The sequence below is a fragment of the Enhydra lutris genome, unplaced genomic scaffold, assembly GCF_002288905.1.
Source record: "Enhydra lutris kenyoni isolate GAN:26980312 unplaced genomic scaffold, ASM228890v2 scaffoldscaffold39, whole genome shotgun sequence".
NCBI classification, from domain to species: domain Eukaryota; kingdom Metazoa; phylum Chordata; class Mammalia; order Carnivora; family Mustelidae; genus Enhydra; species Enhydra lutris.
In genome coordinates, this window is record NW_019154123.1 from 9,148,562 (window position 1) to 9,172,334 (window position 23,773).

The 23,773-nt window shown below is 44.1% G+C and overlaps 1 protein-coding gene across 2 annotated transcripts in view; it reads right to left on the minus strand.

The window, feature by feature from the left end:
* The window catches only part of LOC111155064 (lysine acetyltransferase 2B), a 101,666-nt gene extending 78,031 nt beyond the window's left edge, over window positions 1–23,635 (minus strand). For both annotated transcript variants that reach the window (XR_002641117.1, XM_022515096.1), the window contains exon 1: window positions 23,333–23,635. Coding sequence is in view for 1 of the 2 variants with exons in the window: in XM_022515096.1 (XP_022370804.1) it covers window positions 23,333–23,635 (303 nt within the window). In the remaining variant the exon portion in view is untranslated. The remainder of the gene's footprint in view (window positions 1–23,332) is intronic.
* Window positions 23,636–23,773: the final 138 nt, after the last annotated feature.

Below are 23,773 nucleotides of genomic sequence, written 5' to 3' on the forward strand. Positions count from 1 at the left end.
CTCACGTCATTCTATGAATCCAGTATAACCCTGACACAAAAACAGAGAGAGAGCAAAAAACACCAAAAAAGTCACTAGCCCAATCTCACACACACAAAAAACTGACATAAAATATCTGTAAATTAAATACAATAGTACACGATTAAAATCATGCATTTTAGCACATAATAACTAAGTAAAGTTTATTACAAGAATGCAAAGATAGTCCTTTCAAACAAATTAATCAATTAACAAATTAAGAAAAAATAATTACAACTGATTCCAAAAAACTTTAAATTCATAAAATTCATAAAATTCAATATCATAAAATTCATAAAATTCATAATTTTCATAAAATTCAATATCAATTTCTGATTTTAAAAATAGCAAATTTGTCATAGAAGAAAATAATCTTAACTTGAAAATAAACATTATACTAAACAGAGAGACACCTCATTCCTATTAAAGTTACCAAAACAAGGAAGCCCTCAATACAACCACTGTTCAGTACTGCCCTGGAAGTGGGTGCAGTACGTGGGTGGCTCAGTGGGTTGGGCATCTGCCTTTGGCTCAGGTCATGGTCTTGGGGTCCTGGGATCCAGCCCCACGATGGGCTCTCTGCTCAGCAGGGAGCCTGCTTCCCCCACTCTCTCTGCCTGCCTCTCTGCCTACTTGTGATCTCTCTATGTCAAATAAATAAAGTCTTTTAAAAATATATATTGTCCTGGAAGTACACAAAACTATAAAAATTGGCATACAATCTTTAGAGATTATCATAACTTATAAAGAAATAAATAAATCAGCTGGATAATAGGATCAACATCTAAAACTCAGGAACTTTTCTCTTTCTCAGCAATAAACACCTAGAAACTGTAAAGGGAAAAAAAAACCCTAATAGCAAAAGCCATCAAATACTTAGGGACCAATCTTCAAGGAGATGAGTAAGATCTATATACAGAAAACTACAACTTTCTACTAAAGATTGGATGAACTTCTTTACTGCAACAAGGAAATATGCAGTATTCATGATAGGAAGACACCATATTGTAAACCTAACAGTTCTCCTTAAATTAATCTATAAGTTCCATAATCATTACTTATAACATATGTAACAAAGTATTAATATTCAGAATATATCAAGATCATCTATAAAACAATAAGAAAAAGGCACAGTCTAATTGAAAAAATTCGCAAATCCAGGATTCCAAGAAAAATAAATGCTAAAAGGCAAATAAACCAACAAAATGGTCCAAGTAACTAGTATTGGAGCAATGAAAAATTAAAAGCCCTGTGGCATATTTCCTCAGACTAATTAAACTGGCAAAAATAAATAAATAAAAGGTTGACACTGGTATCTAAAGTTGACCAAGATGTGAGGAAACACACAGCCTCATATACCCTGTGTGGGAAGAGACACTGCCACGTTCATGCCCTTTGACTGAAGGGCACTACTTGGAAGCTCTCCTACAGACATACTGACATGCGCTCAATGATATTCGTGTACCATTTATTAGAGCAAAAGAAATATATATGTCAGGTAAAATCTGATCAATAAGGAAAGAATTTACTAAGTTATGTAAGATTGGGGGACGCCTGGATGGCTCAGCCGGTTAAGCAGCTGCCTTCGGCTCAGGTCAAGATCCTAAGGTCCAGGATTGAGTCCCCGCCTCAGGAAGCCTGCTGCTCCCCCTGCTTGTGCTCTCTCTCTCTGATTGAAAAAAAAAAAAAAAAAAAAAAGCTATGTAGATGGGTACCACAGACTATTATGCCACCTTTACCCATACAGCTAACTGTGCAGACTTGGAACCTCTCTAGGTCCTAGTAAAAGGCTGAAAAACCAAACTATAGAATAATTCAAAGCATAATCCAATATCTCTTTTTAAAAAAAGTTAGTGAATAAGCAATCTAAACATGTATTATTTGGATACACAGAGAAACCAGATAGATTCATACTTATGGGGGGCAAAACTGGGGGAGGAAAAGGAATATTCACATTGTACTTTATATTCTTCTCTAAAGTGCATATTCATGGGCTGCTTGCTAATTTTCTTTAACATTAATTCATCTGAGGGGAAATCATAATTCCAGAAAAATTCCAACAACAATAAAAGAGGCTTGGTATAAATCAGTTGTGGGGGAGGAAGGGCAGAAACCACACATCCTTATCACAAACCACATTTAAGAATTCAAGGATCCAAAACTTTTCTCCCTGTGGGGTTGCTCTTAAAAGCCTTTACTGAGGTTCAAGCCAAAAAGTAACAAGACTGCAATTCTTAAAGAAGACAATATAGATTTTTAAAGATATAAATCTTAACTTTACTATTGCAACAGACTTAGAGTAATCAGCCCAGAAAGAAAACTTTATTCCCCTTCTTGTCTTAACATGACAAGGAAGAATGGCTGTGTTCATGGAGGGCTGAAAATGGGTCACAGATCTCATGGCAGAGAGATTTTGGAAGAATAAAGTCTTGTATTGCCCTTACTAATAAAAAATGTTACATCCCAAATATTAACCACACTTATTTAAGCTACTTGTGACAGAAGTGCTTAATGAATTCAACAATAAACACTCACAAATGTAACTGAATAAAGGACTTTTTCTTTCAGAACTGGCTCACTTTGCTTCCCCCACTGAGTCCTGGGATCCCAGCAGTTTTCACAAAGTAGACTTTCATGTCTTTTGTTCAGAACAAACGAGACTTTTTCCAAATAAATAGAAAATTCCCTGAAAACTAACAGGAAGATAAAAGGACAGAGACAGCAAAGGAGAGAGGAAGAAAACACAGGAAAAACACTGAGAAGTCTAAACGTTTTGTCAGCCCCATAGCCCTGCAACTGTGCCGGCCAGGATGTGGAAGGCAGCCACAAGTGAGGGTTCGGTCTTTAAAAGGTAGCAGGTCCAAGTTGGGAATGCCTCGTGAGCGTAAAGTAAATACTGGATTTCAAAGATTTAGTGTTAAAAGCAAAAGAAGAATGTTAAAATACCTCATTAAGAATTATTTTCTGTTGATTACATGTTACAGTGATCTTGTGGAGTAGTAAGTTAAAGAATATACTACAATTAATCAAATTTAACGGTTGATTTTTCTCTCTCCTTTTTCAATGTGTTGGAGTGGGTTGAACAGTGTCCCCCTAAGTGCACGTCCCCTTGGAGCCCCACACGGGATCTTATTTGAAAATAGATGATTTCTGCAAGTATGATTACTTAAGGATGTTGAGATGAAATTATCTTGGACTTAGGGCCCTGAAACCAGTAAGTGGTGCTTTCATAAAAAAAAAAAAAAAAAAAGGAGAGGGAGATCATAGATACACAGGCCATGTAAAGCCAGAGGCAAAGACTCATTCCTTGGAGTGATACATCTACACACCAAGGAATGCCAAGGACTGCCAGGAGGCACAAAAGGATTCTTCCCAGAGCCTCTGGAGGGTATGTGGCCTGCTGACACCTTGATTTCAGACCACCGGCATCCAAAACTGTGAATGAAGGAAGTTTCTGTTGCTTTAACCCACCTTGTTGGTGATAATTTGTTATAGCAGTGCTAGTAAACTAATACACGTGGTTAGTAGAAAATGTTGTTATATATGTGGTTCGTAGTATATTTCCATTGGACATCACTGCACTAGAGTTTAAAAGGAATCTACCCCTCTCCAAAACCCAAGTCTTTGCTGCAGACCCTTACAGCTTATGCCTAGAAGAGTCCCAACATTTTCTAAGTGGTTCTAAGTGGTTCAAGTTATACCCCTCTGAGATACCTAGAAATTCCTTGAGCTTGGCTCACTTGTTTCAGGATTTTTTGGAGGTGGCTGGGTGGGGCAGGATATACAAAGCACTTCCTACACATGTACATGCACCATGGGAAACATGGAAACCTCAGCGCACAAAAATTTTAATACGTGTGGGACTTCTTGCCCAGTTTACTAAAGAGGACATACTAAGTCCTTTAGGAAACATTCAATGCCATTATCCTTGACTGCCAGCAAAGCACTTTCTGCCATGCGTTCCAAGCTACCGCCCCACGCCCTTTGCCTTGGCCTTTATATCTCCTTTCCAGATGTGCAGGCCCAGCCACTGTTCTTCCAGATAAGAGTTTTCCTTCAAAGCACCTTTCCCCTGTCTCTCCTTAATTAGGCAAGACAGCTGCTAGCTACGGACACTCCCACGGGGATTGGCCTTGCGGCTTTAACTAAGTACCAGCCGAAGGACAACCTTTTAGGGATTGTGCCGTCAAGCCAATTACCGCAGCAGCTAGCAACGCGGGCACAAGGAGGGGAACGCTGCCCAGATGACTTCATCTCCCCCAAGAGCAAGTCTCTGCAGACATGGCAGAACCAAGAAGGAAAGGCCACTGGATTGCTTCAACAGGCCCAGGATATAAATGGTTTTGCCCCAGTAGAATCCAGGGTTACATGGCAAAAGAATGCAACAGCCTCCGTTGCAGTCTGCAGAAGCCGGGACAGAGGATGAGAAGGAAGCTGAACTGGATAAACAAGCGATCATGACTCAGAGGACAGACAGACAAGCGAGTAGGGTGCTTACAGTTCACTCGGTGGCGATGAGATGGGTGTGAAGATATTTGGGTGACATCCAGAGGAACAAGAGAAAGACAGCCAAGCTGACTAGAAGGATTCAGTCATGCTTAAAATACTGGGAAGCCCTATTTGCTGGAAAACTGAAATCAGTGACAGGGATGTCCCACAGCCAAGAACACACTGAAGGGAAATTTATGGAGTAAAACTATAGAATCCAACATTTATTAAGCACCCACAATGAGAAATGCACTTGAACACTTGTTCTTATCTCATTCTGTATGAGGAAGGTATTAATTATTCCCATTATTCAGAAGAGAAAACTGAGACTCTAAGATCTGCCTGAACTTTTTCAGTCTACCCTGCAGAAGCACTGGGTATATTCAGGCAGGTATCTGTGGTCCTGTGGTTGTGTGTGGAGGTCCTCACTCTATTTTACTACCTCTCTGCTCTGGGTTAAACCAAAGTAGAATGTTTAAGTCAACACCAAAACCATTATGACATACAACTTCATATCCTCAAGGATGACTGTAATCAAAAGAGCAGACAATAAAAAATGTTGACAAGGATGTGGAAAAATGGGAATCTTCAAACAATATTGGAGGGGATGTAAAATAGTAGCCCCGTAGAAAAGAGTTTGGTGGTTTCTTAAACACAGACTGATGGAATAGAATAAAGAGTCCAAAAATAAACCCTCAAATAAAATTCAAATAATTTCTGAGGCACTTCGGAGGCTCAGTCATTAAGCAGCTGCCTGTGGCTCAGGTGTGATCCCAGGGTTCTGGGATCGAGCCCCACCATCAGGCTCTATGCTCAGTGGGAAGCCTGCTTCTCCCACTCCCCCTGCTTGTGTTCCCTCTCTGGCTATCTCTCCCTCTGTCAAATAAATAAAATCTTAAAAAAAAAAAAATCAAATGATTTTTGCCAAAACCATTCAATGGGGAAAGAACAGTTTTTTTCAACAAATGACACTAGAAAAACTGGATATTCACCTGCAAAAGAATGAAGCTGTTCGACCCTTGCCTCACACTACATACAAAAATTACCTCCAAATGGATCAAAGACTTAAACATAAAACCTAAACTATAGAACTCTTAAAAGAACACAGAAGAAAAGCTTCATGACATTGAATTTGGCAATAATTTCTTGATAGGACACCAAAAACACATGCAACAAAAGGAAAAAAAACTGGATTTAATCAAAATAAAAAACTTCTGTGCATCAAAGAACACAATTAATAGAGTGAAAATGCAAACCACAGAATTAAAAAAAAAAAACCACAACCAGGGAACCTGGGTGGCTCAGTGGGTTAAGCCTCTGCCTTCAGCTCAGGTCATGACCCCAAGGTCCTAGGATCGAGCCCCTGCATCGGACTCTGTGCTCAGTAGGGAGCCTGCTTCTCCCCTCTCTCTGCCTGCCTCTCTACCTACTTGTGATCTCTCTCTCTCTTAATAAATAAATAAATAAAATCTTAAAACAAACAAACAAACAACAAAAAAAAAACCCTCCCAAATACCTGGTAAGAGGTTAATATCCAGATTATATAAAGAACTCCTACAACTCAACAACAAAAGAATAAACAACCTAATAGAAAAAATGGGCAAAAGACTTGAACAGACATTTCTCTAAAGACATACAAATGGTCAATAAGTACATGAAAAGATACTCAAAATCACTAATCCTTAGGAAAATGCAAACCACAACCACCATGAGATATCCCCTCATACTCATCAGGATGGCTATTAACAAAAACACTGAAAAGAACAAGTGCTAGTGGGGATGTAGAGAAACAGGAACTTTCGTGCATTGTTGGTGGAAAGGAAAATTGGCCGGGCACTATGAAAAACAGTATGACAGTTCCTCAAAATATTAAAAATAGAATTACCATATGATCTAGCAATTCCACTTCTGGGTATATACCCCAAAGAATTGAAAGTAGGAACTTAAATATTTAACTTCACATTCAAGTTCACAAAACCATTATTTGTAATAACTAAAACGTAGAAGTAACCCAAGTGTCCATTGACAGAGAATGGATAAACAAACTGTAGTATATAACAGAAGGGAATACTATTCAGCCTTAAAAATGAAAAGAAATTCTGACACATGGTTCAATATGGATGAACCCTGAGGGCAGTGTGTTAGGTAAAATAAGCCAGTCACAAAAGAACAAACACTGTATGGCTCCACTTGTCTGAGATGCCTAGCATAGACAGATCACAGAAAATTTAGTAGACTATGATGGCTGCCAGGAGTTGAGGACAAGGAGGAATGAGAATTATTGTTTAATGGATATAAAGTTTCAGTATGGGAAGATGATATGAGTTTGTAGATGGTGGTCGTTAGTGAGAGCTGCACCGCAATATGAGTGTCTCTTCTTTCTTCTTTTTTAAAAGATTTTATTTGAGAGTGAGAGAGAGCACAAGTGGGGAGGGGGCAGAAGGACAGGGAGATTCCCCCTCTGAGGGCAGAGTCCAACTATCCTAGGACTCAGAGATCATGACCTGAGCCAAAGTCAGATGATTATCTGACTGAGCCACCCAGGTGGCACCCAGGTGGCCCAACAACATGAGTTTCTTAATGCTAATGAATGATTCATTTAAAAATGGTTAAGATGGTACATTTTATGTGATGTGTATTTTACCACAACTTAAAAAAAGATGTTTTTGAAAGTTAACCATAAATTTACCATAATGCCCTCAAACCTATACCAAAGTATCTGCCTGAGAGAAATGAAAACTATACCCATACAAACCTTTGCAAGCTCATGCCCACTCAACATGATTCATATCAGCTATCCAAAGGTGGAAAGCATTCAATGTCTATCAACTGGTGAATACATAAACAAAATATGGCATCTCCACACAGGAGAATATTATCTGGCATTAAAAAAGAATTAGATGCTGATATATATTCCATAGGAATGAGCTTCAAAACATTATGCTAAGTATAAGCCCATACTGTATAATTCCATTTATATCAGTTCCAGAAAAGGCAAATATATAGACACAGAAAGTAGATTGGTTTGTCTGAGGCTGGAGTGAAACAGGTTTGGCCGCAAATGGACACAAGGATCTTTTGGGGGAGATGGAAATCTAAAACTTAATTTTCCTAAAAGTCACTGAATTGTAAACTTAAAACCACAGACTTTTAGGGCATCCAATTATATCTCACTAAAGTTTTTTAAAAAGACAAGAACTGGGGCACATGGGCTGCACAGCTGGTTAAGTGTCTGATTCCGCCCTGGGTTGTGATCTCAAGGTCATGGGACTGAGCCATGAGTTGGGCTCCAAGTTCAGCATGGAGTGGGCTTGGATCTCCCTCTCCTTTTGCCCCTCCCCCTAAAATAAGTAAATAAGTCTTTAAAAGTATAAAATTTTAAAAATTAAAAGGCAAGAACTGCTAATAACTAATTATCCTTTCAAATACAGGTCTTCTGCAAAATTTTGCCAAAAATGCGTCCCAAAATTGAGGTATATTTTCTCCTCAACATTAAAGAAGCTCAATAACCTTCTTTAATGTTGGGGGGGCGGAGACCAGCAAATGGGGGTCTCCATCCTTGTCCTCCCCTGATCTGATAAGGCAAAATAAGTTAGTGTCTAGGTAGCCACAGTTCCACTGTCAGAATTTGTCTTGGCAAAAGAGGAATGATGGGAATAAGTCATTAAGTAGGTTGCCCTGTTTTTAAAATGAATGGAGACTTTGAAACAATTAAAACTTGCTAATAATGAAAAAAAAAAAAAAAAACTTGCTAATAATGAAGCCAGATTCACTGATGCTTCTTTTGGGCTCTCTCATTCAACACTCTTGACTTGCCGACATCCAACTTTCTGGCACATTCACAGCTTTAATTCAAGCCTAACCAGACTCTAAATGGATTTCTGTACAGTGAATCTAGTTGCGCTCCTTGGATTGTAGTATAAACTGCAGGGTGCAGTCTGCGGGGGAGGGAGGGGAGACAGACACGTTCTGCGGATTCAAGAAAGGGAGTGAAAGACAGGATGCAGGAGGCTGGGGGAGAGGGCTAACATTTTCATTTGCCACTGTAGTGAGCTGTCTGAATTTTCCTCTAAACGGTGTGCATGTGTTACTCTGGAAAAAAAAAAAAAATATATATATATATATATATATATATATATCTTTTAATCCTATTTTAAAACAACACCTGAAGTCCTGAAAGCAGTTGTGATCCCAATAAATTTGGAAGCCGACTGCTTTGGAAGCAATTTGGATAATGCTCTTGGGATCTGGAGCTGGGCTTCTCAAACTTTAATCTGCTCCTGAATCACCCAGGAAATCTTAAAATGCAGATTCAGATTCAGTAAGTCTGAGGTGCAGCCCAAGATCCTGCTTTTCTAAAAAGTTCCCAGGTGAGGACCACACTTGGAGTAGCAAAGACCTGAAAGAAGAAAGTGGTCTGATGGAAGCGCGGACACCTTCCTCTTTTCCCAAGATGAGCTTCAGTTTTCCATATTCGGTTTAAATGTAAATGGCTAGCTAATCCTTGCTGGGACAGAAATTCTTTCTCCACCGTGACAATCCTTCCAGTTCACACAGTTGTACCTGGAAATCCAGCAGACACCATAAAGCTAGGACTTGAAACTGGGATTTTAAAAAACTGGGTATTTTTTTTTTAAGATTTTTATTTTTAAGTAATCTCTATACCCAACGTGGGGCTCGAACTCACCACCACAAGATCAAGAGTTGCATGCTCCACCGAGCCAGACAGATGCCCCCAAAATCTGGGTACTCTTGGCGTAAGTGAAAAGGAGAAGGTGGGAGTGGGTGTGGGAGACTTTCCTCAGGAGATATATTTGCCCGGAATTGAAAGTAAAAACAGAAATGGAAGGGGAGAAAAGATAACCAGCGTGCTAATTCAGGCAGAAACGTCTCTGAAGACCTTAACGAACAGTGCCATTTTGGTCTGGGAAGTCACGAGAACACAAAGCAAATACTGCAAAGTGGTCAAGGATACTGAAGGAGAATGGAAAATATGCCATGAGAAAATGACCCAGGTATTAACACTCTATTTAAACGCTCCTCTTCCAAGCTCTCCGAGATGACTCCAACATCAAATCAACAGAAAACCTTCCTGACCTCACTGTCTGGAAGGAATCCTAGGCCTGGGCTGGCGCTCAATCACAAACTGCCCTCTTTATGCTAAATAATCAGGTCTGAATGAATAAAAGGCCCAACCTTTAGACATTATCTAAAGAGCTGCTAAATGACTCCAGCATTACCAAATGACCTAGGGATGGGCCAGACCCTGAGCCACATCAGAGTCACGCCTCCACGACCAACCCAAGCACGCCTCTCCCCTGGAAGGGCCTCAAGAGGCCCTGAATGACACCAAGGCCAAGAAACTGGTGCCCCAGAACCCTAAATCCAGGCACTCCCTGAGTCTCTTCTTGCCAGTGCAGATAGCTCAGTCCTCACCAGTGGAAAGACTTGTCAAACTGCTTGGCTGACGTGGAGCAGGCCAGACAACCGGCTGATGGACAGAATTTTTCACTCTACAGCCTGCTGTTCTGGCACTACGTCAGCAGGATGAGCAAAACAAACAGCGCCACATATGCTGCTTCCCTGGACAGCTCACACTCTCATGTATACCCAGCATCATTTGGGCTGAGGCTTGGCAACCCCACACAACCAGCCCAACCTGCAAACCAAAACTTCCAGGCTGCGTCCCCAGCTTCCCACACCCGCCATCTCTGCCCAGGAAGTCAACGTCAGGCTAACCCTCAACCCCAACACCCCTTTTCAATTAGCCTATCCCCTTCAGTGCCGTCCACCTTTCTCCCAGTTCCTGAGGCTCAGTACATCTGCATTCACTGCCCTCACCCAAGGCCATCGGACTCTTCTTTCCAAGTCTCTCCCGGATCGATATCTTCTCCATTCTCACTGGCAGGGCCCTGGGTCAGGCCTTCGACAGCTGGTCAGAAAAAACAGCTTTCTTCTCACTTTGAATACATCCCCGCTCTCGCTCCATCTAAAATGCACGGGACCCATCACTCTACTCTAAAACGCCATCTAACAACGTCCAGCATTCCTGCCTAATACTTCCCAAGGCAATTTTAGCCAACACCATCTTATTCCCTCCCCCCCAATAACCCCACAGGACAAGTAATTCAATGCTTACAGAAGGGGTGTGGCTTGCCTGAGTTACCCCAGCTGGCAAAGAAGCAGAGAGCCAAAACCAAAACCTAGAACTTCTCGCTGGCACTCTCAAATATCTCGGGGCTCCTCCTTCTTAAAGTGCAAAGACTCGCTACTATTAAATGAATTCAGTCCAAAATTTTCTACCTGAAATTCAAGACTTTCTATCAGCTGGTTTCTTCTTTACCCAGAGAGAGGTTCCTTCCCGCCCCCACCCCCCACAATTCCTGTGTACTTGTTTTTCCTTTTTCTTCGATTTGGCTGGTCTCTTTATTAAGATCAGTAGTTACTATTTAGCTCTGCTTTTAACTGTAACGGCAGCTTGTACTGTACCATTTTTCCACTGTACCATTACAGCTTGTACTGTAACTGTACCATTTTTCCAGCACTTAAACGATTCCAGATACCACACCAAATGAGCTAAGTGGATTATCTCATTTTATTATCAAAACAACACTTGACTACTAAAAGACACACCTAATTTAACACGTCCGGAAAAAGGACTCTTGATGCTTCCCCACTTCTAGAACAGCCGTGCTGGAGGTCCTGCCCAACTTTGTAAATGGAGCTACTATCCTTTCCATTGCTCAAACCAAAATCCTAGACCTTTGGCTCATTTCTGTCTTTTGCTTACACCACCCCCCACAACAAATCCAGTTCTGTCGCTTCTGCTATTTTCCCCCTCCACTACCATCACCCTTGTGCAAGCCACCATCTGCCGTCTACCCTGCTGCCATCTACACTCTCGTAACTTCAACTGGCTCTCCTTCTCTTGCACACTTTACTCTCCTCAAAGCAGCCAAAGGGAATGCTTTAAGACCCAAATCTTTTCCAAATCCATCTGAAACAGCCCAGATGCCCAACAGCAGGTGCAGAGACGAACAAACCAGTACATCTGTACAGTGCAGTACCTCAGCAATAAAAGGAAATTAACCACTAAGGCATGTGGCATGGATGAATCTCAGACCACACTGAGTGGAAGAACAGTGCGTACTGTGTGGCATCATTTACATGAAATTCTAGAGTATCGAAACTCATATATCGTGACACAAAGTAGATTAGTGGTTACTTCTAACTGAGAGGCATTTGAACAGCAAGGGGCAGAAGGAAACTTTCTACGGTGATTAAAATGCTCTGGGTCTTGATATGCATTTGGTGAAAACGACCAGAACTGGAAATCAAATCATTTCACCGTGTGAAAATTACACATACTCAGCCATCTGGCCCCATTTACCTCTCCCTTCATCTCCTGCACTCCTCCCCTTACCCCCATCTAGCCACAAGGGACACCTGGCCACCTTGAGTATGCTAAGCCATTTCTACCCCCAAGTCTTTGCATTCCCCACCTGGCACCCTCTATACACACACACACACACACACACACACACACACACACACACACACCCCCCCCCCCCCCCCCCCCCCGGCTGGCTTTTTGTTATCATTCAGGCCCCAGACCAAGTCCCATCCGCAGAGAGACCTTTCTGGGCATGTATTGGAAGAACTCCCCAGGCACTCTCATTTACTTCTCTGTTTTCATTCTCTGTGTGGCATGTGGCACTTACCACTTTCTGTTATTTTCTTGTTTACTGTCTGCTTCTGCTACCAGAAGCAAGCTATGCAAGAGTAAAAGCCCATCTGTCACTGTATCCCCAGCATCTAAATCAATGCCTGGCACATGATACATGATATAACAGTTTGTTGAATGAAAGGGTGAAGTTGACAATATCACGCTCTCCGTTTTACAGCTACGAAATCTGAGGCTTATAAAGGGTAAGTCATCACGCCGTGCTCACACAGCAAGGAAGCAGCACATCAGTATTCAAACCCAGGCAGTCTGTTCCCTGGGTCCACGCTCCAAACCACTCTGATGTCTTGCTCCCTTCACTTCTGCTTCTCTGCTGTTTTACATCATTTGCTCCACTTGGGCTGAGCCTCTCTCCTACACTTCTACCTGCCCCAACTTATAAGGGGTTTTCTCTGTGTTGACTTCATGTTTGATCATTCGCTTGAATTTTTCTTTCCCTCTAGACCTGTCTCCCCAGGAAGATGAGGGGGTTCTTGTGGCTTTCACTTCCTTTTGTCACTCACCACCCACCAGGGCAGAGCCTGGGCACAGGCACCTAACCAATACTCATGGATGTGCTCCCGTGGAGGTGGGGTGAGTCAGGTAGTCCTGCGGGTATGTGCAAATCCTGGGTTATATGACTCACTTTGCTATTTCAAAGTAATGCTGACCTTGGCTTCCTTGGCATTCTGCCATCCAGTTTCAACACCAGCTTGTTAGAGCTAATGCAAATTAGAGCTGCCACCATCAGTCACTATGATACTACTCAGGTCTCATCCCTGTACTTCTGGAATCTCCGGCATACCACAGAAGCCTCGTGGAAGGCCGCACAGGCTGACAGCATGCAATGATGGGGGCTTTCTAGGAGGGTGGAGAACTAATGGAAGCATCCCCATGTGTCCTGCCCTGAGGTCACTGAAGAGATTACTCAAAGCCTCCTCCTAAGGTCAGGTGGCATATCATTCCAAATGGATCATTACAGACATTATTCACACTTTTTTGCAAAATACATGCATTCATCTCCTGATTAAAAAAATAATAAGCCCTCTGTCTGGGCATCTGGGTACAAAGACAAGAACATATTAAAGAAAGCCCATGGTAACCTTTAGTTTAAGTGGGCAGCAAACCAACAAAAAAAAATAAATAGCAGTTAGAAAACATGTCTTTGTAGATGATTCTTTTTCTAATTCACTAACACCACATAGGCTTTTAGAATATATGGTACGGCTTTTTTCTTACTTCATAGGTTTTTGGGTTTTGGTTTTTTTAAGATTTGTTTATTTAGGGGCACCTGGCTGGCTCAATCATTAAGCATCTGCCTTTGGCTCAGGTCATGTTCCCAGGGTCCTGGGATCGAGCCCACCATCGGGCTCTCTGCTCAGCGGGAAGCCAGCTTCTCCCTCATCCACTCCCCCTGCCTGTGTTCCCTTTCTCGCTGTCTCTCCCTCTGTCAAATAAATAAAATCTTTTTAAAAATTTAATCTTTTTAAAAAAAAAGAAAAAGATTTTGCTTATTTACTTGAGAGAGTGAGGGGTGAGAGAGAGTGTGAGCACAAGCAGCGAAGGAGTAGGGGAAGAGGGAGAAACAGACTCCCCACTGAGCAGGGAGCCTAATGTGGGCTCAATCCTGATCGGGACAACAGACAGGATCATGACTGAGCTGAAGGCAGACATTTGACCAACTCAGCCACCCAGGCACCCCTCACTTCATATGTTTTAACTCTGCTGGTCTCACAACACAACTCCCATGTGAGAATTTACTTCCAATTTGCAGAAGAAGAAACGGTGGTCAGAGAAGTTCACATCATTCACTCAGAGAAGGATTAAAGTAGGTGTGATGACTCCCCTTGCTCCATCTTGTAGAAATCCAGGCCATCAAACAAGCGCTGAAGGTCACCAGGTCTGTTGAAAACTCAAAGGGAACTGCACTTAGCTCTGTAGGTAGAGTCAGAAGATGCTGTTCCAGCTCCAGACAGGGTGTGCAGGGGTTGCCCTGCTCCTGGGACCACGTGGCTTTGGGCACATTACTAAACCTCTCTGAACCTCAGTTACTTTGTTTCTACAACACAATTTCCTCTCTTCCAATCTCACAAAGCCTGTGAATAGGAAATTCACTGTGAATATGAAATTACCCATTTATTCAACAAATATGTATTGAGCACCTACTATGTGCAAAGCACAGTCAGTGGACATGGGACAGGAAGTAAACCAAAGTCCCTGCTTCACAGAACTTCTACTGTCCCAAAGGAAACAATATGATATCATGTATATATATATATATATATATATATATGATTTCCAAGTGTTGAAAAATGCAGTAAAGGAAAACAAATTAGGTAAACTTATAGAGTGATGGGGAGCTGCTTTTTCTGAGAGGGGGTAGTCAGGAAGGCTTCTCTGAAAAGTTGGTATTTGAGAGCAGACCAGAATGAGGCTTGACAATAAGTCACACCAATATGTGGAGAAGAAGCATGTGCAGTGCAGGGGGTATCAGCATATATAACTGAGTGTCAGAGATGAGAGCAATTCAATATTATACATATCCAAGAGGCATCTGAGTGGCTCAGTTAAGCATCTGACTCTTGGTTTTGGCTCATGTCATGATCTCAGGGTCCACATTGAGCTCCCTGCTCAGCGGAGAGTCTGCTTGAGATTCTCTCTCTCCCTCTTCCTCCACCCCTCCCCCCTTGTGTGTGCACTCACTCACTCTAAAAAAATAAATCTTTAAAAACACAGAAAGATTCAATTCTATTTCAATTGTGAAGAAAGGTGAATTGTCATAAGGAATTTAGACAAGAGCTACCTAAGCAGAAATTTAAAGCAGCCCATGGTAATAAATGTAGAATAAATGGCAAGAGGTATAATGTAACATGCCCACGTACATGTGCACACAAATATAAAAAAGACAAAAACCCTGTTGTGTTAAATACATCAACTACAGAACAGATTACTTCGTAAGTGGACAGTCCATATGATTCCGTTAAACAGTAAGTTTACATATTTCACAGGAGTTTTCAAAGATGAGCTGTTATGCCAAAACTATGTTTTGAGTAAAAGAGTAAATCTGTGTTCCTCGCTGCCACTCCTGAAAAGAGATGGCCTCACACTTCCAGGTACTGGGGATGTGGGGGGAAGGAGGGTGAAGGAGAATGCTCTCTTTCCTGCATCTCCATCCCATAGGCCAACAACACAACACAACACAGAGATGTCAATGCCTACCAGAGCATTAGGTGCTGGGTTGTAGCCAACCTTCTAGAAACTCTGCCACAGCTCCCAACACGTATGGTTCTGCATGGCTTGCAGGATACGACAGATAATTCTAGACATCTTCCAGAACCAAGGCTGTGGGACAGCAGGGCTTCACATGGATATTTATGAGTAAGGACTCACCAATACAGATTCCAGAGGCAAAGGAACTGTTCAGACTGGGCATTCCACCAACTGTGACATCACAGGCCCCCAGCACCTACCTCCCTAGCGTTCTGCCCCTTCTCCGTCCCAGTGCTTATCCACAGCCATCCTTGGTTTCTTGTCCCCATTCCTGCTCTCATGGGTTCTTCCCTGTATTCCAAGAACTTGCACATACGCTAAATTCTGAAATATCGAATTCCCATCTTCTCCTTCAAAGATTTAATTAACATAATTTTAGGAAGTTGTCCACATCCAACGACTTCATTCCTGAAAATAGTTGGCTATTTTTAAACTCGTTTTTACATTAAGAACATGTGATTTTACAAACTACTCTATACAGCAACACGGATGCAGCTCACAGACACCATGTGAGTGACAAAAGCCAGATGCAAAAGAAGTCAGACCACATGATTCCATTTACGTCAAATTTCAGAAAAGCAAAAGTGATCTCTAATAATAAAGAATAAGGGTTACCAGAGGTGAGAGGAGACACAAGGGGGCCTGAGAGGTGCTGGAAATGCTCGACAGCTTTCTCTGAGTGGCAGCTGCATGGCCACGTGCCTATGTGAAAATTCACCAAGCTATATGCTTATGATATGAGCACATTACTGTCTGCATAATAAAATGAAGAAAAAAATGACTCCTCCAAATTGCGCTATAACAGTGTTGTGTGTACAGTCTCCCACGGAGCTGTTTTGGGACTTCTAGAAGTACAAGACAGCCAATTCCCTACCTCTCTGGCACATCTAGCACCTTCCACAGCCTGAGTAGCCACCACTTTCATCTTCCTTCAATGAGGAATTCTAATGGGCCAGCACAGTGACCATTCTTGATTGTCAGCTTTAAAACAATCAAGGGCATGCATCTGTCTGCCCTAGGCCAGTAATAAAAAATGCTTATTTTGTCTGCTTTATGGCCTGCACAGTTTCAATGAACTAGAAAAGCCTTTGAACACACCTCGCAATAGGACTAACAATAAAAGTCAAATGACAACCATGGAACGCCTAAACCGAAATCCTCTTTGTAAACCACTGAGAAGACCATCCCCTTCACCCCATGTGCAAGTTTGGAATGGGGATGCAATAATCATGCACTGGAAAGAAAATCGACTACGTGGCCCAGCTCTTCCCTGAGCAACCACGGCCCTTGAGGAAGCTGCTTAACCTCTTTGGGTCTTGGTTCCCTGCTAGTAAAATGACCTTCCCTACCTTCCTCTTGCCCCAGGTAGAAGAATCAAATGACACAAGGCACCTAACACTGTGGCAAAACACTATCAACAAAACAGCTGATACCCGTGGAAAGTTTCCAAAAGCGAACTAAAACTGACGTAGGTGGGCTACCTGTATTCCCAGAACTCTCCCATACGCTAACCCACTCCATCATCACAGTAAGTTGATAAGCGGGGCCCCGACTCCCACCTCACTTGCAGGACACTGAATCCCACGGCTGTTCCGTGGCTGCCCAAAGGCACCCAGCGCAGAAGGAGAAGGAGGAGGATTCTCCCAGTATGCTCCGGTAGCTGGCCAGTCAGCCCACCTCCTGTGCTGCCACAGGTGCTTTAAGTTTGAATCAGATTAGGAGTAGGAAACCATTAAGAGTAAGAAACGGTTGATAACCATTCCTAAATAACAACCTTCCTCTGCTGGAGTGAGGAGAGAACTAAATCAGAAAGCACTAAGCCTTGGAAATCCGAGTTTTATTGGCACTGCACAGAGTATCCAAATCTTTCATCCAAGAAGCAGATGTTCTGATCGTTCCAAGGTACCTCACATGAAACTGGGTATTTTACCCTCAATACTCCCTTATAATAGGTTAGACCTGCAGATTTACCTGACAGAAATAGAATTAAATCCTGCCTATGTGGATGGGTAATCAGGTTTAGATCTGCTCAGTGTTAAAAAAAAAAAAAAGACAAAATAATCCACCCCCCAAAAAATCAAAATCAAAAACAACACACCAGCACTGCATCACCAAATGCTATTTGCAAGCACATGCTTTGGAAAACAAAACACTCCTCAGCAGATTTTTGTTCTCTTTTGCCCTGTAAACTACTTTCTCAGTTACATAAAGCTGCAAATCGCAATCTGAAGGCTTTGCAGGCTTGAATTTCCATCTTCCCTGAAAGTTTATGAGGAAACAATTAAATTTGGTCATCTTTCTCTCGGGCTGTTTGTATTGCTCCTGCCAAATATTTTTCCTATGTGTGCCTGGCTCCACGATACCATAGCCTCTTCCAGAAGTCACCACACGTGAAATAGCTGTATGCTATAGATTTTTGTGGCTGAAGACCACTCTTTTAAAAACATTGCATCTAAAAACCAAAACCAAAACCAAACAAAAAAACAATATTGTATCTACACCCCTCCCTGTTTTGTGCTTTGCTGTAATTATACTTACAAGTCTCCAAAAAGATATTTTTAATTTGGTTTACGCTTGCAAACTGTGAATTAATACAAAGTATCACCTTAAAGAGGTGCCCAGGGCAGAGGAAAGTTTTTAGGGAGACAGAAGAGTTGTAAGACTAAACTGTAGTGATGGACACATAACTATGTACCTTAACTCAAAAGCATCTGACTGCACACTTACAGCTGGTGACTTTTATGATCTATAAATTATACCACAGTAAAGCTGTTTAGAAATATGCCCCATGATTCACAAAGTGACATTTTTCAGGTTTCAAGTGTTATGCAAATTAACCTTAAAAGCATTACTTTTTTCTATGCTGCAAATGTATTCACAGTATTATGGGTCAATACAGTTTTCTTCTAAAACAGGGTTTCTCAACTCTAGCACTACTGTCACTTGGGGCCAGATAACTGTTCCACAGTGTGGCCTGTGCAGAGTGGGATACTTAGTAACATCCTGGGCCTCTATTCACTAGTTGCCAGTAACACTCCCTCACCCATGTTGACAATGACCAAAAATGCCCCCGGACATCACCAAATAGCCCCTGGGGAGTTGGGGGTAAAAATAGCTTCTGGGTAAGATCCACTGCTCAAGATTTTGACAGTTGAAAAAGAAATTTGCTCTCTGGAGGAGTGAGTGACAAATACAACGGTGTTGTGGTCTCTCCCCGGTTTTAAGGCTTGCTCTAGTGCCCCATTCACCAGCTCCTGGCTGGTAGGCAGGTAATTTTTCTCTGCCTCTGTCCTCTGCATATTCTACAATCAGTGTTACTTTTAGATTATAAACCATTATTTTTTTTAAGTGAAGCCTAATTTTATAGCCCGTGTCACACTCCAAGTATGGCAATCAGCCCAGAATCAAAGCAACAAGGTTCTCCATCAATGCTCTGTGGCCACTGACTGACAGACAATGTAGCAATTCCACTTACCCAGCATCAATCCAACACTTTTAGGTTCCAGGAACTTTGGAGGACCCTTTCTCTTTTAACTTCAAGGTTGAAGTTATAGTCTCCATTTTACAGAGGAAGTCATCAAGGCTCAGGGAAAAACTGAATGACTTGTGCCCAGCCTCACACAGTGGCAGAGCTGAGATCTGAGATTCTCTAAATCCTACGTTCTTTCCTGACTACTACATTAGCAGTGTATTCCCCACTCTGGGCTGCTGTAGGGGCTTACCATGGGCCAGACACGGAGCTGGATGTCTCATACATATTAGCCCAGTTTAAATCCTCCCTGTTATGCAATGAGACAGTAGTATTATTCCTACTTTCCACACAAGGAAATGGAGGCTGAGGCAAAGTTACTGTCCAAGGTCACACTGCTGGACATCCTGAAATCTAAACACAGAAGCACATGCTCTTGGCTACTATACCCTAGTACTTCCTTTCAGGTATAAATGGCCCCTTTCATTAGGAAGAGTCAGTGGGGTTTTTTAGTAGATAAATTATACTTAAATTCAAGGAGACTGAGATTTGGCCTACTCATACATTTACTTTGGTTTTTTTCTGTAACACTAAAAACCCAGTCCGGTGGACCCCTGTGAGATACCTAGAAATGTACAATGTTAAAGAATTCCCTCTGCCCAATTGTCAAGAAGCAGTCAGGCTAAAATTTCACTACGACTCTCCTTAAGAACTAATCATTTCCTCTTCTCTAGTTCATTGACCCAGTCAAGAACCACAACACTTAGAATCCATTCAGAGACAAACACATACCAAATGATCACACACTTAAAAATTGTGATAAAAACACCAGGAAGAAAAAATAAGCACGAGGGGGTTCCAAACAATTTACAATGGGAGGGTTGGCCAGTCAGGTAAAGGAAATGCAAGGAATGTTACATGTGCAGGAAGAGTTGGGAGTTAATTTGAAAGTGAGTCAAGAAGAGCTTTCAATCCCAGTAAACAGTATGTGCAAAGGCCCTGAGGTAGAAGGGAACCAAGCTCACGAAGACTGAAAAGGAGCCAGACGTAGTGGTCAGGCAATACAGGGCACTGTGGACCACAGCAAAGGGAAATGAAGGGTCCCAAGCAGAGGTATAACATAGTTAGATTACATTTTTAATGATTATTCTGAATGGGTCACACAGAACCAAAGGGACTCTCTGAAGCAACCTTTACCAGAACATAGTTCAAAGAACTCTACCCTGGATCCTGCAAAACAAGTTTGTTTGTTTCTTTCTTTTTTTTTTCCTCTCCAGGGTGTGGCATACCACCAGAGCTGTGAACTAGCTCCCTCCTCCTTCTGTTTCATTTGTGAAGTTTAAAGGCCAGATCTTTTATCAGGTCTGGGACCTGTTTTTCTTTTAATAGCCCCCAGTAAACTACTGATCTCTTTCCAGGTCCCTCCTCATTCTCTCACCTCTCAACTCCCCCCAATTTGCCAAGGGGCCCATCCGTGACAAAAGGCAGAAGAATCTGTCCTTTTGGGGCTTTCTTAGGTGAAGGATAGAGACAAGCTGAGAAAGAACCACAGATCTGCTCTCTCACACTCCTCTCACACCCAACCAAGCAGTTTAATAAAGAAAAAGGGGGGGGGGGAGGCAAATCAGAGAGAATGTCACTCCCCAGGTTAAAATTCCTGGATTCCACAATGCCTTCTTGGCCACACACATTGCCCCCCAACCTGGTGGCCTCTGCCAAGGCGGTGTTAGCTCCTTCTGGCCCAGCTCCAAGCTTTCACAAGTGCTTTCAGTTTCTCCACTTCAAGAAGCTTCGCGTCACCCTACCCTGTGCTGCCAAGAGTCCTTAGCACCCACTGACACTTCCTCCAGGAAGCCATTCCTACCCCACCCATGCTCTAGCCCAAGAACTGCTCTCTTCTGAGTTTTTTTTTTTTTTTTTAAGATTTTATTTATTTATTTGACGGAGAAAGATCACAAGTAGAGAGGCAGGCAGAGAGAGAGAGAGAGAGAGAAGCAGGCTCCCTGCTGAGCAGAGAGCCTGATGCGGGACTCGATCCCAGGACCCTGAGATCATGACCCGAGCCGAAGGCAGCGGCTTAACCCACTGAGCCACCCAGGCGCCCCTCTCCTCTGAGTTCTAACACCACCTTGAGAAAGCAGGTTTTTTTCCACATCATTGTAAATGGTTCACTGCCCACCGCCCCAGGCCCCAAACCCACACATGCCCACATACACGCACACATACACATACACTCAGTAGCTCCAGAAAGACACATTCTGGGGGTCATAGTCCCAGCATCCAGCACAATGCCTGGCACCTAGTTGAGACTCCTCTAAGTATTTAGTGAATGAATGAGCAAATGAAAACAGACCCTTCCAGAGTCTCCCAGGACCAGAAAAAGAGGCCTTTGATGAGAAGTTTTCCCTTCCTAAAAGTTTGGTTGTTAATGTGATCAGGACCCCTCAAGTCATAAATGTTAGAAAAGGGCCTAATATTTCACTCTTGAAAATCTGAAAGGACCAAAAATACCAATGCAGAGCACATAACACAGGCTCATGGTTTGGGGAACCAAAACTTCAGGGAAGTTTTCAGGTATTAAGGCAACAGCAGGCAGCTGGGAAAGAAAGTGTTCACCTATGGGAACCCAATAAAAAGCCAGGACAGAAAAGCTGAACTGACAGTTCCTATGTGAGTCCATTCCAGCTGCGGAATGTCAGGTCCACCAAGGAACTGAGCTTATTTTCATTTCTGGGCACAGTTCTCCCTTCTGCCTACTGCACTCCAGGTCTTGCCATTAGTCTTAATGTCCTTTATAACCACCTCTTGGCCCGTCACCCTTCTTAGAAGTATACTCTCCTCTACCTTTTTCGCAGTCCTCCATAAATACCAACCATGTATTGCTCTCAGAGGAGGGCAGTTTGCTTTCTTGACCGAATTCGAAAGGGATTATAATATATTGCCGGGGTCTGCATTAGGGACTTGCTCCTTGAAGTGTGGTCACTGGACCAGCATCACATCAGCTGAGAGTTCATTAGAAATGCAGAATCTCGCCAGCCCCCCACCCAGGCCTATAGATTCAGAATTAGAATTTTAACAGTTCCTCAGGTGATTCCTATGCACCTTAAAGTTTGAAAAGCACTAGAGCTAGATCCTACATTTGTCCAATATTAAATATTAATATAGCGTTAAGTACACAGTAGGCATTCAACATATAGGTGAGGATGTGAATGGTGTGGGAAAAAGGGTAAGCACAGACTTCTCCAGAGGTTGAGAGGCTCCAGTAAATACTAAAAACAGGTTCACTGGGAAGAGAGGTTCCAGCAGAATTAATAATCTTTACATTAAAATTCAGAAGTGGCCCCTGGAGCTTGGTTGTGGGAATCTGGAATCTGGGAACTTGACCCTGTTTGCAGCAGGCCGGAGATACACATGGGAGGTGTGTGAGTGAGTGTCTCTTCCCCGCCTCAGCCACAGGCCGCAGGAGCTGACAAGGCCAAGTCCCCGCCCCCCTCAGCTGTCACCCTGTCAAAACAAAGCCGCTGCTGACAGCGCAGGGCCAGCTTGCCCCGCGGCCTCGGGCAATCCTCTCACCCTGGGAGCACGGCGCCCACATCTGGATCTGCAGCTGAGGAGCTACGGGGGGCCGAGAGCTGGGACGCAAAGGGGATGGCAAGAAACGCGTGTCCTCAAACTGAGCAGTAGGGCCCGCCGCGCTGGGCTGTCACCTTGCCAAATCCTGTTTACACCTCGAGCAGCTGGGACAGCGTTTTAACTAAACAAGTAATAATACAATAATGACCGGGCTGTCACCGGGCGCAGCAGCGCCTCCGCCCTCAGCCCAGGGAGCCGGGAGCTCCTGGACCCTCCTCGCCTCGGGCTGTGCCCACGTTCCCTCCCCGCGCGTTCCGCCCCTTCGAGCTCCCAAAGCGCTGGGAGTCCTGAAGCCTATTTCATTCTCACTCTTTCCACTCAGCTCCTCCCAATGGGACACGCGGAGAGGACGGGGAAAGAGGGGGCGCTCAGATACCCCAAAAGAGGTTTCCTTGGCCCTGGGGCGCTCTCCACTTAGCGCTGCTCCACTCTCTGAAAGGTGCCTCTGGCGAGCTCCTACAGAGCAACAAAGCCCCAGGGCAGCCTAGGAGCGCAGACGCAGGGGGGCAAGAATGAAAGGCTCCCGATCTCCGCGATCCCCTCCGTCCAACCCGACAGGACTCTGGTCCGAGAAGCAGCTAATTGGGCGCGGGCGACAGCAGCACTTCCGCGGTGCAGCGGCCCCAGGCGGGAGGAGGGAGGCGGGGACGGGGGCTGGAGGGGGAGGGGGCGGGGGTCCCGCAGGCAGGGCCCCAGACCCCCTGGGCGGCCGGGGAGCGGCGAGCAAGTACCTTGCAGGCGGAGTACACTCCGAGTTTCTCCAGTTTCTTGGCCCGCGGAGCCGAGCGCAGTTGCGCCTTCTTCACCGCGATCCGGGCCGAGCCGCCGCCTCCTGGTCCTTCGGCCGTGCCCGCCGCCGCCACTGCCGTCGCCGGTCCGCAGGCGCCCGAGCCCCCGGCGGCTGCGGCGCACGGGGAGCCCTGCGGCGGCGCGGGCGGCGGCACGGGGGGCTGCGGGGGCAGCGCCCCGAGCCCGGCCCCTGCCCCGACCCCTGCCCCGCCGCCGCCCGGCCCGGCCCCGCCAGCCTCGGACATGCCGCCCCGGAGCACGGCAGGAGGCGCCGAGTGTCAGGCGCCGCCGCCGCCGCCGCCAGGGTCTCCCTCTCGCGTTCTGGTCGCCGGGAGAGCGAGACCCTCCCCCCACGCCCTCCCGCCCCCTTCGCCCACCCCCCT